At 51.9% G+C, this 16569-nt stretch overlaps 1 protein-coding gene and 2 long non-coding RNA genes across 3 annotated transcripts in view; 1 reads left to right on the top strand and 2 right to left on the bottom strand.

Moving 5' to 3' along the window:
• The window catches only part of TOM1 (target of myb1 membrane trafficking protein), a 37404-nt gene extending 23399 nt beyond the window's left edge, over positions 1-14005 (bottom strand). Inside the window, exon 1 of the mRNA XM_016161735.2 lies at positions 13864-14005. Within this exon, the coding sequence (XP_016017221.2) occupies positions 13864-13915 (52 nt within the window). The 5' untranslated portion in view covers positions 13916-14005. The remainder of the gene's footprint in view (positions 1-13863) is intronic.
• LOC118613773 lies at positions 5888-13468 on the bottom strand. Its single transcript, XR_004955834.1, has 2 exons — positions 13302-13468; positions 5888-11760 (listed from the first exon to the last, which is right to left on the bottom strand). It is a non-coding gene; the product is annotated as an uncharacterized LOC118613773 (long non-coding RNA).
• A 35-nt stretch (positions 14006-14040) lies between the features above and the next one.
• Positions 14041-15265, top strand: LOC118613772. The gene is made up of 2 exons (XR_004955833.1): positions 14041-14159; positions 14615-15265. It is a non-coding gene; the product is annotated as an uncharacterized LOC118613772 (long non-coding RNA).
• Positions 15266-16569: the final 1304 nt, after the last annotated feature.

The raw sequence follows: 16569 nt of genomic DNA, 5'->3' as shown, positions 1-16569 counted from the left end.
GCCCCTCTGAGCAGAGAGGGTGGTGAGTTTGGGGGAGCGGTGGCTAATCACCCATGCAGAACCCTCTCAGTGACCGCCAGTCACACGGGCCTGAAGGATCAGTCATCCTGACTCCTGGGCTACCGCTAACTGGCCACGAAGCCCTGCCAATTCTAGCTCCTGACTGTCTCTCCGCCCTACCCTTTCCCTGGTCGCCCTGCCCTCTGCCACTGTCCCAGCCGGCCACCATCCTGACCCTCTCAGACCACCGCCTCAGCCCCTCCTGCCTCGCTCCTCCCTATCGGCTCTCCCTGCTGCCCAGAGAGAACTTCCTGAAACTTGAAAGTGACCGTGTTGGCCTGTGCCCCAAACCCTCAAAAGCCCCGCCCCCAGCCCTCAGCCAGGCCTTGAGGCCCTTCCACAGCGAGATCACTTTAACTTCCCAAGTTATAGGCTGCGTAGCACCAAGTGCCAGTAGCTGTTACCGTAAGGAATGGGATTTGCCCTCACAGCCCTGTAAGGCGTCCGTTATCGCCCTCCTCTAACCGACGAGGAAGCGGAGGCGCAGCGATGTCACACGGTGGTAGAGGAGGAGCGGCCACTGATGTCCCTGGCCCCACCTCTCATCAAGGGTCAGGGAGCTCTGCAACCCTCAGGCCACTTGTCCCCTCCTCCCGGACCCCTGGCTCCACCGGCAGGCCTCGCGGTGGTTCCTCCATCAGATCCCCGTACGATTGTCCCAGGAGCCCCTGAAAACCAAAGACGCCTCTCCTCTCCTGAGGGTGCGAGCACAAGGTTTTAGAAAGAACTATGGTCATTTTGGAAAGGGGGCAGCTGGGACATTTATAAGTCATGAATGCCACCCCGCGGAATCAAGGTGGGTGCAGAAGGACCTGGAACATGGCTCTGATGCCAACCTGAGCACAGCTGATAGGGCCTTTAGTCCTGAGTGCCGGCGGTGGGCAGAGCCACTCAGACGATGAAGTGTTTTGCGGGGATGAGGGGAAAAGGGGCGTTTCGGTCAGCCTAAGGAGCAAGGGGCAGGGGAGGAGGCAAGAGAGAGACAAGACCCGTGGGAGCGATTTCAGAGGAAAGGCACGGCCAGACCGGGACGGGCCCGTCCACCCGTCACTGGCCAACTTCCTTCACGTCTGGGAGTGGACTGCAGGATGGGAGAGCGGCACAACTTCCTTAATAAAGGTTTCCACAGGGTAGGTGTGTTCTATTAAGGGCAGAAATTTAAACCCACAGGAATCTGGGGATACAGTTTTGTTTCTGTCTTTAACCACGAAAGTAACTCGGCTGGCTATTTTAAGAAAGGGGAATAGAAACACTGACGATGGTTACCAGCTCCAAAAGGATGGCGGCCGACTTCCTGCCTGAGTCGGGAAGTCACCTTGGCGGTAACCTTCAAAGCCCCAGTAGCAGTTCTGCTCTCGTCCCCAGTTCCCGAGGAAGCCAAGCGCTGCAAACGTCCGCCGGCCATTAGGCCACACTGTTGTCTAGGGCTGGCTGCCCTGTGGGTTTGGATCGCTGGGCACCTGTCTGCTTGGTAGCCCGTCCTGTCCATGTGGGGGCTGGTGCAGACACCCCCCCCCCCCGAGGGCTCCAGAGAGTCCGCCCGACACGGTGGCAGGCACTGACAGGCTGGGCGGTGGCCTGGGTTTGGACTGGGACCAGTCCGGCCCCGCCCCTTCGCTCGGAGACCACGGTCAAGGATCTAAGCCCTCTGAGTGTCTGTTTTCTCATTTGTCAAACTGAGATAAGACCGCCGACTGAAACTTTTCAGCCAGACAAAGTTATGTACAATGTCGGGTGAAGAGCAGTGACCAGTAACTAAGTGCCATGGCCATGACTTGGCGCGAGAACAAGAAGGGGTGGCCATGAAAGACACACCAGTTCCAGACCCCTACTCCCAGCCTGTTCACCCCCGGGGGGGCCCCAAATAGCTGGAGGACCGCAGGCCCCTCCTGCTGCTCTGGAGGAGGCCATTTCTGCAGTGCTCAGCGGAACTGTGGTCAGCATCATGGTGTGACCTCCCGCTCCCCAAGAAAGCTGGGGATGAGGTGGGGGGAGCAGCCTAGAACCTTCTCTTCACCCTGCACATCCAAACAGTCTCCAAGTCCTGTGGATTCCAGATGCTCAGCTCAACACCTCAGAGTTGCCCCCAGCTCCATCATCACCGTGACAGCTCTGGTTCAGGCCCCGTCACCTCCCCCAGGCCTGGACCATCGCCTCCACACTCCTCAAACACAAATCCAAGCAGTACTTTCCTCTGTCTAAAAATTGTCCAGGATCCCTCCTCCCCCCACTGCCTGAGGGGCAAAACCTAAACTCTTTAAGGACCGAGAGGGACATCTGGGCCTGACCTCGGCCACGATCAGCTGCGTTCTCCCCATTTTGCAGGTCTTGTCCTGTCTTGCCTCGCCCTGGCCTCTGCCAGGAACGCCTCTCTTCCATTCAGTCAGGCACTGGTTCACAGATGACGACGACGACGACGACGACGACGAGGACACCCTGCACCACCAGCGGCACACTCCCCGGGCGCTCGGTACGCACCGGGCGTGGGACTAGGCACCTCGCACCAAGCCCGCTACCCCTCCCCACAGCCCTCAGGCCAGGGATGACTCCACCGGGCGCGGAGATGTCAGTGACTTGCCCCTGGTCACACAACTTGCAAGCTGCAGAGCAGAGATTCGAACCCGAAGAGGTCTGGTTCCCAAATCCATACTCTTTACCAGTATGCTATGTGCCTCTCAAACACACCTCAACCCTTGTCGTCCAGGCCCTGGGGAGACCCTGGGGAGCAAAACCGACCAAGTCCTGCCCTCAGGACGTTTACAGCCAGTGGGAGGCCACCACTGACATTACAAGAGGCAAAAATGCTGTGACAGAAAAGACCAAGTGCTCAGACAGTACAAGGGGTGTGAGATTTGCATGCGCAGACGCAGAAGGGGCAACGGCGTTCGCCGCCCACGCTCATCTTTTAAGGCCCTCCCCCCGAGTCAGCCCCTCAGCACTGCGTCCAACTGGACAGACTGCGTCACTTGCCATCTTGCACTGTGACGGTAACATCATGGATAACAGTGACAACATGACCAGCGCTCACCGAATGTCAGCTTGAGCAGGATGCTCCGCGCACCGACTCCTGTGTTGCTTCCCGCAGTCCCCGCCCACCATGCTCAGGGGCAGCGGATGCCCAAGGCCTGGGGGTGGACGAGTCACTGGGGAAGGGGCGAAGCAGGGCCTGCGCGGCTCTAAACCTGCGTGCTCTCTGCTCTGCCCCGTCGGAGGACGTCCCTCCCTGCCTCGGGGGGACTCTGACACCTCCATCACTGAGCCTACTTTCATTCAACAAGCGTGGAAGGGCTGACAGGCTCCAGGTGGCCTTGCTGCTCCAGTTCACGCGGAGTCCCCTTCCACCCCCAGCCTGGACAACATTCCCGTGTTTCACTGACCGGGAGCTCCCTCTCCCACTCCTGAAACCCTGTGACACTGGGATGCTTCTTACGAACGACCTGTCACAGCTCGGCTGGCAGCTTTTCTTTTTAGCACTCCGATGGTGTCTCACATTCAATGAAATACGCTTTGTAAATAAGGATCTGTCTTTTTTTTTTTTTAACTTGTTTGTTTGTTCGTTTGTTTATGGTGACATCGGTTAATGAAATTCAATAAGTTTCAGCTGTACATTTTAAGAGTAAGGCATAATAAGGAACTGTCTCAAAGGCCAACGCTAATAGCAGACCTAGTCCTACCCTAGACTGTGACCAAGCCTAGGGCGGGGTTCACTGACGCACGGGACAGGGACAGAATAGGAGTGACATGCTGTGTCAGCTGTAGGTGGCTCCTGCAGGCCCTTTTCTGAGAGCCGCCTCCTATGGCCGGTGCCCCAGCCAGGGCGTCCACAGCCATTTCCTTTCAGGACCTCGTTTACTGAATGTCACCTTTTCCTCATAAAAGTCACCTATTCATGTCACTCGAAGGAACCACAGTGAACCTCTGTAAGATTTCTATACAGTCTTTACTGTTTTAAGGCTTTAAAAAACACGCCTGTACGATTTTTCAAAATGTGTAATGGTATAGCGGTTATGGCTTATTTGTTCGTTTTTACACAAAAATGAACTGGAATATTTATGAATGAAATGGTGTTTGGAATTCGCTGCAACACCCACCCCTCTGTTCATCTCCCACCCGTCATCTGCCTCCATCCCTTAGCGGCCCCGTATCCCACCCACCCTTCCTTCCGCCTCCTACATGACGTCTTCCTGCCCATCTAGTCCCCTCCCACGCACCTCTCTGCCCTTCCATGGTACTCAGAGCTACTGTTTTCCAGCCCTGTGCCAGGTGCTAGAGAAGCGAAGATAAAGAAGAAAGGAATTCCTGCCCTTGAGGAGGTCCCAAAGAAGTCAGGGTAACAAACGGCTGGACAAACACTTGCAGTGCAAAATGGATAAGTGAGATGACGGAGGTCAGTACACAGAGGTGCGGGAGCCGCGAGAAGGGGTGAACACCTGTGGAGGGAACCGGAAAGGTTCGGCGAGGAGGTACCGTCTGAGCTGAGAACAGAGCACGAGTTGCCAGGTTGGCGAAGGAAGAGGAGGCACGTTCTGGCAGAGGAGTGGCATTTACTGAACGAATGAATCAGTGATGAATCATCAAGGACGACGGGAAGGAGAGAAGAGGGGCTTGGGGGTCAGTCTCAGGGACTGGGAAGAAGTGACCTGAGGGAGGCCGAAGGCCTCAAGAGGGAGTGAGGCAGCCAGAGGAGAAAGGAGTGGCTGCTGAGGCAGAGGGGAGTATGCCGATGGTTCGGGACAGTCCAGCCTTATGCTGGGAAGATGGAATCGGGGACGGAACCACATCAAGACCCACAGTGGCAGACGCCTCCCTGGCCCACCCAGTAGCCATCCCTCCCTTCTCTCTTGCCCAAAGCATCCATCTCATTCCCTCTGCAGTGCCTGGTCAAGAGTGGGCAAGCGACCAGTTCCGATCGCTGGGGAGTAAGCGGGTGTCTGCTGGTCAGCAGTGAAGGGAGGAGTCCCTCCTGGGATACAGAGCACGGCCCAGGGAAGGAAATGACTCTTTTCCCCCTTTCCTTCCTTCCTCTCTTTTGGGAGGCTAGCGTGGGAGCCATGGCGCCTGGAGCTGAGGAGGTCACAAGCTCAGGGGAAACCACCAACGTGCTAAGGACAGAGAAAGAGAGAGCCTAGTGTTTAAAGACAGCAATGAGCTGCCACACCAACAGCCCTCTCGTTAGGCAAGTAAGATGCACGGTGGGGGGCTCGGCCCGCGGTGGCTGAGTCTCCTGTCCCCTGCAGCCAAGGAACCCTGACTGATACTCCTCATCGTGTGCTGCTGAGATCTGCTGCCGGGGCCTCCCCATGGGACTGCTGCGCTGTGGAACCAGAGCCACCCTGGACTTGAGGGGAGCCTGGCTGGCCTTCCCTGGGGGAAGACCCGGCCCAGCCCTTTTCCTCACCAGCGCAGCCTTCTGCTGGCGCCCCCGGTCCTCCTCCTCCAGGCTTCCCTGCTCGTGAGCAGGGATGTGCTCCCCCTGCCTCCACCGAAACCCAAGCTCCTAAGCCCAGTTCAGGGCAGGCCCCACCGGGTCAGGTCGCCCGGTGGGGCCTGCCCTGAACCCCCAGAGCGCCTGCTCTTTCATTCATTGGGCCAGCGGCATTTTGTACAGACCACAACTATAAGCTCTGTTTAGTGGAGTTGTTAAAATAACTCTACAGTATGGATTTCTTGTTTCTGTCTGTGTCTCCCATTAGGTTGTGAGCTCAAGGGTGGAGATCACAGCTCATTAGTCACCAAATTCTTTAAGTAGATGGGACTGCGCCTGTGACAAACCTGCAGTGCATGTTTGCTGAGTGACGGAATGAAGAGGCCATATTCACCAGGACGATAACCCTTTACAGCAATTTAATGTAAATGAAATACTCCCACCCTTTGGCCCCCATTGATCCCTTAGTAGCTGATGTGTGGGAATCCTAATCTTTCTTCGAATTGGCAGTCCTTTGAATATTTTCAGGAAGTATCATGTCCCTCCTTAATCTGTCTTCCATGTTAACACCCCCAGGTTCCTGTGGCCACTCCAGTCAGGACACGGTCTCTGGAACCTTCACCAGTCTGCTCAGTCCTGCTGGGATGCAGGCCGGCGGGGCTGTCCATTTGGAGATGCAGTGTGGGAACTCGCTCGCCAGCCCACGATGGAGACGGTATTTGTCTTAATGCACCTGGGACTACATTAGATGTTTATTAACTGCACCGCATGGAGCTGACTCCAACAGTTTGTCGTGGTGAAAGACACTTTCTGCTGGCCTACAGCATTTAGCTTTTCTAGTCTCCCTGTGACCCAGTTCTGGCCACTGAGACAGACACAAGTGGGAAGCCCCTGGGGAAGGTTTTGCGGCAGCTTCATCTGCACATCCTGATAACTGAGGCTGAGCACCAGGATGAAACCAATGTGCTAACTAGGGTGGTGGGGCGGGGAGAAACAAAGAACCATTATAAACATATTCGCCAGGGATAAACCCAGACGTTCACTCACTCGTAAGGAAAGGAAAGTCGGCAGGTCCCTTTCAATTCTAAGGGGAAGCGATGAAGTGGACAAGTCAGGAGTGTGGGATCTGGCCACACACGACTCCCGGTTCGAGTCCTTACTGGCACCCCCCAGGGGTGTGCTGGCAGCGACTTCTCTGCGTCTCACCCCCTCCTCTGCAGAGTGGGAATAAGTGGAGCACTGAGCCTGCAGGGCTGTGCGAGGAGGACGGAGGAGAATGTGCTTCAAACGCTTCGCATCCTACCTCGCACACAGCAAGCGCCAAAACAAACGTCATTATCGACTGCAAAAATACCAACCGAGAATTGTTTGAGAATTTCAAGCACTCTCGTAAAAACAGACTTTTAAATCACATACATGCAGAATCCATTGTCCCCCCACAGACAGCAAACTCTCCTGAAGCCGAATTTTCAAATGAACAACTCTTCCCAGCCCTGGCTCGGAAAGTCCCACCGGTTTCCTAAGTTGCTGAGCAGTCAGTCCTTCGAAACCCTGGCTGCCTCTCCCCTGCCACGGTGTAACCACAGGCCACAAGACGAACTCTAAAATACTCTACAGACGATAACCTGCAATTTTAAAGTGGATGTAACTAACTATAGTACCTAACTGAAGAATATTTCAGTTAGACGAAGGAGAGTTTGAAAAACTTATCCCGGTTAAGAGGGAGCAAAGAAAGGCTTGACGTGGCTGGCCAAGGTGTATGTATATGTCACATTCTGTGAATGTGAAAGATGTTACTGATCTCTCTTCCACTCCCTCCCTTACCCCACCCCCACTTATTTTAAGGGACTGGCTCATGTAATCATGGAGGTTTGGCAAGTCCAAAAACTCAAAGTAGGCTGGCACGATGGAGACCCAGGGAAAAGGCACAGCCTAGGTCCAAAGGTCATCTGCGGGTGGAATTCCTCTTTTTTCATTAAGGCCTTCAGCTGACTGGCTGAGGCCCGTCCACACCATAGAGGGTAATCTGGCTTTACTCAGTGTTAATCTCATCTAAAAAATACCTTTACAGAAATGTCTAGAATAGTATTTGACCAAATATCTGGGACCCAGGCCCAGTCCAGTTGACTACCCTAGGGGTATATACTAACAACAAGTTCCAATCCAACAGAGGACTACTCGGTCCACCCTCAAACTCTCCCAGGCTCAGCCTCGCGTGGTCTGGCCAGCTCCTCCGCCCCCTTCCTCCCCTGTTCTACCTTCCCCACCAGGAGCAAAGTGCAGTTCCTGTCCTCCTGTCCCGCACAGCAGTTTGGCTTTCCATGGCACTTGTCGGTGCTCTGTCGACTGCCAAGTTTCCTACGTCCATTAAAGGCATGAGTCCCTTGGAGGTTTCGTCACTTGCCTGGGGGACACTGCCGGGAAGGGGTGGAGCTGAACCCAGATAGATCTTCTGATGCAGGGTCCAAGGTCTGACACTATTCAGGCTGCTTACATCCAAGCAATCAAAATGTGCTCTCCAGCATTATGTCAGGTGGGCTCATGGGCAAACTTAAAGACATCTGTAGAGTTACATATTTAATCTAATACAAAATAAAAAAACATGAACTAGCTCATCAAAGTAATGGTTTCATGGATCTAATTACCTAGGAGGAGGTCAAAATTGAAAACCAAAGGAAAAACTATACAAATAAAATTAAAGGTGGTGCGGGGCAGACGCAAGCCATCAAGGTGGCACAGGAAGGGCAGAAGTCTGGAGAGCGCTGGCCGAGACCGAGACCTCCTGGGAAAGGAGGTAAAGCGTTAGCTTGTCCTGAATCCCCCTGCTTCTCATGGGGTGATGGCCCCACGCTAATTAGAAGACATTGAGGGTTTTTGTTTTCTTTTTCTAAAACCAAAACAGCAGAAATCCAGTACTTTACTCTTATTCTTTGAGTTTAGTGAGGGAACAAAACCTGTTTACCAGTTCCATCCCTACAGTCAAGCGAAGGCTCTAATTCCCAAGTGAGAACCGGTTCCACCCCAGGGCCTGAAACCTGACCGTGGTGAATGTGGCGGCCACCCAGCCAGTGACTGCTCGTTTCCAGTGACGTTTCCAGTGACACCAAGACCAACACAAAGGCTGCACTGGAGTCAGCCCTGGGGTGCCACCTTGGCTCTGCCGCTAACTCAGATTGTGCCCCAGCGGTGATGATCACACCAGTGAAACATCACAAGTGCTGACGATCATGGACACTTACTGTCTGGCAGGCACCAGGCTGTTTCACCACAGAAGGACATGACAACCTCCCAACACAGCAACATATCTCCAACTGACACGGGCTATAATTACCCCTACTTTACAGACAGGACACTGAAGATGGGAGAGGTTAAGTAACTTGCCCCAGGTAACAAAGCCGGTGAAGGCTGAACCAGGACTCAAGCCACCTGGTCCGATTCAAGAGCTCATCCTGGTCACCTTGCTATGTGTATACGTGGCCAGCAGACACAAAGCCCTTTCTAGACATCATTCCCTGTGATTCTCAAGACAGAGACTTGGGCTCTAACTTGGCTCCAGCACTTACGGGTCAGGGAACCAGAGCTTCACAACGTGAGGGCTCCCCGGGGCACACTGTGGGAGATGGTGGAGATCTGACTCAGGGGCTCAGGGCTAGAGGACCCTCACACATCTCTGCTGTGGGTGCTCTGGGACCCCATTTTGAAGAACTCTGCCCTCCATCATTCTGGCTCCAGTCAGCTGGTCTGACCCAGAGGCCAGCAAACTATGAAGCCACATGTCAAATTCCGTGTGTTTTTGTATGGTCCACCAAGTTAAGAATGGTCATTGCATCTTTAAATGGCTGAACGAAATCCAAAGAATAATATTTCATGACATGAACATTATACGAAATTCAAATTTCGGTGTCCATAACAAAGCTGACTGGAACGCAGCCACGCTCACTCACTGATACATCGTCTGTGGCTCCTTTTGTGACACAATGGCAGAGCTGAGTGTGTGCAACAGAGGCCGTAAGGCCCACAGAACCGGAAATAGAAAGTCTGCAGAAACTGGTCTAGTTCACCCCACCAGGCAATGCAGGGATCCTCTTTATAGCTCTCCTACCCTCTGGCCTCTGCTTTCACACCTCTAGTAGTGGGGAGCTCATTACCGAACAAGGCAGCTGGTTCCAACTTTGGAGGTGCTGGGGACAGGTATGTGTGCTGGGGACAGGCATGTGTGCTGGGGACAGGTATGTGTGCTGGGGACAGGTATGTGTGCTGGCACTGAGCTCCTTCTCCTGTAACATCACACCCCACCCTCCGCGCCTTGTGGAATCAGTTCTATCATTCCTCTACAATGACTATCAGTTTCTTTTTTCCCTCTCGTATCGTTCCTTCTCTGTCCTCCTCTGTCCCCTCATTTGTTCCTCACTGGTCCTCTAGAAACTAGAGGAAAACAGACAAAGGCACGGGCAGCGCAGAGGGAAGGTGAACAGAGACGGAGCTGGACCCAGGGCTCCTGCCTCCCAGCCTCGTGGCCCCTCGACAACTCCGCTTGAGCGTCCAGCTGGTTTCCAGCTCATGCTCCCGAAATGACACCCCAGAGGGCCCGAGGTGTCTCTTCTCCTGACTCCTTCCTGTGGCCTGGAGGCTTTGTGGATCCGAGGGCAGCTCTCCCTTACTTCTCCCCTCTCTCCACTCCACCCGAGGGCGCAGCCTTAGGCTCTGAGCTTTCCTGTCACACCTGGCTATCCCCACCCCAACTAGTGGGGGGCTGGTCCCCAGGGCTGCCCGCATTTACAGTCTCTGCTGGTTTGCTGCTTGCTTTCAAGAGTCAGTTGGGTCTCTGGCTCAGAGTGCTGGGGTGAGCTGACAGCCAGAAATGGAAAACGGATTCTTGGGCTGCCTTCTGACGTTTGTCTACAAACCACAGCCAGCAAGGTGTATCCTCGGTGAAAACCCAGACAGGGCTCTGAAATCCTTGGAAGGAGAGGGCTGTGTCGACACCGCCTTGCGCTAATTCTCTGAGACGCTCGTGGGCCCAGCTGCTGCCCCTGGGAGGCAGCTCCTACTCCCCGTTAGGGTGAGTGATCTGGAAGTCTGAGTCAGAGTCAGAAAAGCTCATCTGTGGGTGGCCAGTAACCAGGGAGGGTGGGAGTAATGTAAATTCGAACTAAGTACTGGTCAGCCAGAGGCAGCCCGGTGAGGGAGCAGCAGAGGAGCGGGGCTCTGCGTCCAGATTCCAACCCTGATGAGCTGGGAGACCTTCCGCAGTGATACCTTCCCTCACATCTACTTTTGGTGATATGGGGGGAAAAAGCCAGATCTCATAGGGCCACCATACCTAGGAGACTAGCATGGCACCTGGCATTGGAGCACGAACTGTTACTTTCCTTTTCTCCTTTCTTCCCTCCTACTAGGAGCCAGGCATCGTGTTAGGCGCCGAGGGTCTGGATAAGTAAGGTGCAGTCTCTGCTCGCAAGAAGTCCCTTCTAACTGGGGAGATGCGTGCGCGCAACTACTAACAGAACAGGACAGTGCTCTATTTGTGTGATGATGGTGGAAATGATACGAATGACGGTGACAGCAACAGCTACTGTTTCACACACATTCACAATGTGTTAGGCTCTGTCCAGGGAGTACCCCACTTTGTTCTCACAACCGCCTTGAGAGGTGGATGCTGCTGTAACTGCCACTCCACCCAGGAGAAACAGAGAGGTTCAGAGCCCAAAGGCAGTGAAAGAGCCCAAGGAGCTAGGGTGACTGGAGAATGCGAAAGCAACAGCTGGATCTGAAGGGGTCAGAGAAGGGCTCGGGGAGGTGACGATGCCTGGGCCTTTGAAGGATGTGCACAGGAGCAGGCAGCCCAGGCAGAGGGAGCAGCACCAAGGTGTGTGTGTGGGGGGGGGGGTGGATGAGAACTCTGAGAATACCGTTAGAACCTGCTGTGCTCCGGATGCCAATTCTATGGGGCTCTACCCTTAACGAGGGATGGAGACGGCAGGCCTGGGCAGAGATTACGCCTGTTGTTTACAGAAATACAAGCAGCTAATACTGCGTCATCAATAATCACAGCCAATCAGTGGTACTTCTGCCTTTGTCTAAAAGAAACATATGAAATACTGAGGGCATCAACTCGAATGGCAGAGAGTCTTCATTTAATTCTACTTTTACAGCCTCTTCTGCTCTAAATTTCAGTGGCTCTGGGAAGTTCCTTTCCGCTTTCGGATCATTTCACTGGGGTCCTGGGTGAAAGCAGTCATAGTCTCCAGCCTCCTCTCGCTGGGCCTCATCTCCTGTGTGAAATGAAGGTGATGGGCTGGAATAGAGGCTTTCAATATGCAGTTTCCAATCTAGTGGCATTAGCATCCCCTGGGAACTTGTTAGACATACCAATTGTAGGGCTCCGCCCCAGACATACAGAGTCAGAAACTCTGGGGGTGTGTCCCAGCCCCTGGAGCTTTAATAAGACCTCTAGGGGATTCAGATGAGAACACTGGGTTTAAGAGCCCCAGGGTAAGGATCCTTCTGGTAGTAAAACTTGGTTTGTGCTAAGGTATTATGATTTAGCAGTATTTTCTTTGGACAAAATATTTCCTGCCCAAGGTAGACAACCCTCCAGGGTAAAAAATAATGAAGCTGTTTTCTTTGACCCTCTAAGGCCTAGAGTCCTGGTGAGCTTTCCTAGGAGGCCTTAAGAATACGTGGTTGACTTAGAAAGACGGAGTTTTTTTGTTTGTTTTATAAGTAGTAAGTCTCAAACTTGGCATGTGACCAAAGCAGTGGGATCTGTAGTTGGAGAAATAAAGATGAAAGAAGAGCTGCCTTCTCTTTTCAGCTCCAAAACAATGACTCACTGGGAAGTGTGAGTGTGTGTGTGTGTGTGTGTGTGCGCGCGCGCGCGCGCGCAACCTCAGTGTGTGTTGTGTGGGGAAGGTAGGAGTTGGGGTGGGGTGGGAGCTGGCCATTGGTCATCCTGAGCTGGTCCAAGAGCTTCCTGGTGTGTAAACCCTCTGCCACACCCTTCTCAGAGAGATTTGATTACAAAACTTCAGAAGAGCCGCAAACAGACAACGTAGCAATTACGACACTGAGCTGGTCGACAGACTTAAGGTAGGTTAGCCTTCCAAGATATTAAGAATGGAAAGAATGTCTTGTCTGAAAGATCCAATTTTCCCAGTCTGGTCCTCAGGCTAAAAACCACCACCAAAATGATGAAGAGAGAATTTCTTAGTACTACCTGCAGTTTCCTCATGCAAGAAGGAGGCACTGCCAGACTGTCGCAGAAGTGTTAGCTATTTGGGCCACGGCCTGTGGGTCCTCTCATGGTGTGCTGGTGTGCACAAGAGTGAGGTCCTATGAGACCTACTGTCCAGCCATTCGCAGGGACAGCCAAGCCTCACTGGGTTGTAGCTTAGTAACACCGACAATAAATACTACCACTTTCTTGTATATAGCATTGGCCATGTGCCAGGCACTGTTTTAAGTACTTTATTAACGAGTTTAATCTTCACAACAACCCCATGGAATTAGGGGCCTTTGTTGTCCCCTAATTATAGGTGAAGAAACCTCAGCATAGAGAAACAGCGTTAAAGAACCAGTAAGTCTCCCGTCAAGACCGAGCAAGAGTCAGATCTGGACTCTGAGTAAGCCGGCGTCTCCGGCCAGAGGGCTCGGCTGTCTCATCTACTGATAAACGCGGGAGGCCCAATTAAGTGCTTACTAGGATCGCCAGCAGCTCAGGGCATCGGACACTTTACGCGGCCGAGCTGATGCTGGTGGGTGAGGGCTGCCAAGAGAAGGTTCGTTCTGAGACCTTGTCTCTAAGTGTGCCCACCTGGGTCAAGCGGGTTCCCAGTGTAAGGCGGGGCCCGGGAAGGCAGAGTTCCTTGCCCCCACCCCGCAGGTCGCCGTCCAGACGCCGAGCTCTAGTGTCTGATCCCGGGAGAATGACATTTAGCCCTTCTCAGGTATCCGTGTCCAGAGGGCCCGCAAGACAGGAGATGGCAAGAGCCCAGGCAGCGCAACCCGAAGTGGAGAGGAGACGAGGGAATCAGAAGAGGCGATCAAGGACTGCAAAACCACGCTGCCCCTTTAACCCTCTAAACTTTCTGGATTCGCGACCCCACCAGCCGCACATAGGCTATGCTGCGGACGGACCCGCCCTCTGTCTTTGCCTATTGGCTGCCATAGACATCCATCACAATTCAAGGCTTCCTAGTGGACCACGAATTTTGTCAATCAAGATGGGCGGGAGACTGGGCGGGGCCAGGTAGGGGAGAGACGCGCCAGCCTCGTTCCCCCTTCCTTGCCTCCCTCTGGTGTGTAAGTGGGGACCTAGGGGCGCCCCATGGGGGCCAAGCCCTGCGGCAGGGCTGGCCGAGGCTCCAGGGACTCACCGATGCGCTGTCCCACCGGAGAGCTGAACGGGTTCCCCAGGAGAAAGTCCATCGTTGCGGCTGCTGCTGCCACGAACCCGTGGAATCAGCTGACAGCAACCGCCAGCGCCGCCGATCCGTCACGTGACACGCCGGATGGTCCGCGAGGTGGCGCCGGTGGGGGCGGGGCGGAGGGAGTCTGGCGCTTGCCCGCAGGCCCCGCCCCTAACAGGGAGGGTCGGGTGCCCAGAGGCGGAGGGCGGTGACCTCACTTCGGCTTACTCGGCGTCGGCGGACGTCACGCACGACGTAGCGCGGTAGGGGGTCTGGGGGGGAGGACGTGGGCTTAGGGGCGTGGCCTAGCAATTTCATAACAGGCCGGGAAAACCGGATCTCAAACCACAGAAATGGCTTGGGTAAGGTTACAGAGCAAGCTTAGACTACAGCTGTCACTCTTACGTGTCAGCCTTTAGTACTTATTCTTTTGACTATACACCCACCGCTAAGGTTGGCAGCCTCTCTAACCTGTTGTCTCCCTGCACTGACAGGACTCTTCATGAGGTCGGAGGTCCAGGGGTTTGGACACTGAGGGCTAACTCAGTGAATTGCAACTTGGGACGGGGTGGAGTCCAAGGTGGAAGAAAGCATATAGATGTAGTCACGAGTAGGGTTTGGGACCCATTTCTGCCATTCGTTTACTGTGTGATTCAGTGAGCATCTGTTTTCTCTGGATGCTGGAATTAGATCAAGGACTCAACTTTTCCTTTTTTAGGGCACAGGCTCCTTTGAGAATTTGAAGCCACGAGCCTTTCTGAAGAGAAAAGACAGAGACACGATTTAACTTCAGGGAGTTTCTGGGGTCCCTGAAGTACAGCTGTAGATCTCAAGTTAAGAATTAACTCAAAGGCCTTCCCCAGCTTTGAAATTTCTATTTTCTGTCGCGGCATGTTTCAGATATGTCACTTGCACATCAGATACCCGCTGTATTGTTTTTTTCTTCTAATGACAGGCACTCCAAAAGATACAATAACTAGTGTTTTGGTAGTTTGAGGCTTTAGTATTTATTGATCATGTTTGTGATTCTTAAATTTGTAAGGCCGGTAAATTGACTGCACAAATTTAAGGATGGAAAACCTAAATTAGAATTTAAAACACTTCTCTGTGTTAACGTGTTTAACAGATGTGTCAGCCTGTTTGAGAGCTGTTATCTTCACTGCACAATATAAAAACTTTATGGAAGTCAGGTACTCCTGTGCTTTGAAGTGCATAAGACTTGTTAATAAATGTGCTTCCTTCAGCTAGTCTAGATGCTTCATGAGGGCTGGGATACTATGTCTATTTTGCTCTCCACTCTAGCACAATGAGCAACAGAAAATTTAAATCAATCTTTCACTAATGGTCTTTGGACTATGGGGGACATGTACATTTAGGATGGTCTTCATGTCAGGTACTACCCATATTTTTCTTCATTTAAGAATATTGCTTGGTTATATGGAGTTTATTTAGCATGAACTTCTTTTGGATTCTTCCATTAGTTTGGGTGGTGACTTACCAGAAGTTCTTGCCTTCCTGAATCACCCTGGTTTAGAGTGATTATGGGCAGAAGATCTTAGCTTTACTGCCAAGAATAAAATAGCCGTTAGTTTTATTCTCCATAGTAAAAAGGCAGAAACAACCCACATACCCCCACTCCCCAACTTGTTAACTCCATGCAAACAGAATAGTATATAGCTATTCAATTAGAAGTGGTGGATTTTGATAGGAATATAAACGGCAAATGTAAATACAGTACGAAACTGATGTTTTAAAACTTTTTAAAGTGCTAACAAGCAACAAACTCATTTAGTAAAAAGTAAAAATTTCCCTTTGTTTTAGCAATATTAATATCAAATGCCTTCCTGAAGGTAAAAATGTTTACCTCCCTTTAGATTGACATACTGCATAAGTGTAACATAACCTCTTATATCCTTTAGGTACGTACTGTTAGACAAAAATCGAGATACTTTGCCAACAAAGTTTAAAGGCAGTAGTATGACAAGAAGTGAGCAGCCAGCCTTCCAGGTAGGACAAAAGGACATCTGAACAATGGAAAAGTCTAATAGTTTTCCTACAATCACATTTGCTCAGTAGTGTAGATAACGGAGAGAGTCTGATGAATTACGTACAAGATTTAACTTTGAAAGTGGCTTTGGGTCTGCTTTGCCATTTACTAGCTGTATAACCTTAAGAAAACCTTTCTGTATCTGTCTCCTTTGTAGAGGGGGATAATACTTATAAGGCTTTTGAGAGGATTAAATGAGATAAAATATGCAAATCACTCTCTATAATACGGCTTTCTTGCTACTTCTCTATGAGAAGTTAGCCTTTCAATCATCACTATGTCTATTAACATGTTGTGTTTGCACTGAAACATTTACCTTGAAAAAGGTCAAATTTCCATATATTAAATGTTCCCAGTATTACTAAATGTTCATGTTAGGGGGCCTGGCTGCCGACGTGGAGACAGGGAAGCAACATTAACACAGTTTTCACAGACGGGACTTTGGACACCTATCGAGTGACTTATCCAGTATCACTAAGTCAGGACACTACTGAAACAGCATGAAATATATTTAAGCATAATTCAGATGTGAACCTTACCAAGAGTGATATTTTCTTAAGGAAACACCGTAATGTACATATAATTTTATTTGCCAATGAACAGAGCTACACTTATCAGTCACTAGT

Source organism: Rousettus aegyptiacus, unplaced genomic scaffold, assembly GCF_014176215.1.
Source record: "Rousettus aegyptiacus isolate mRouAeg1 unplaced genomic scaffold, mRouAeg1.p scaffold_m13_p_2, whole genome shotgun sequence".
Classification (NCBI taxonomy): domain Eukaryota; kingdom Metazoa; phylum Chordata; class Mammalia; order Chiroptera; family Pteropodidae; genus Rousettus; species Rousettus aegyptiacus.
This window is presented reverse-complemented; position numbering and strand designations above follow the sequence as displayed.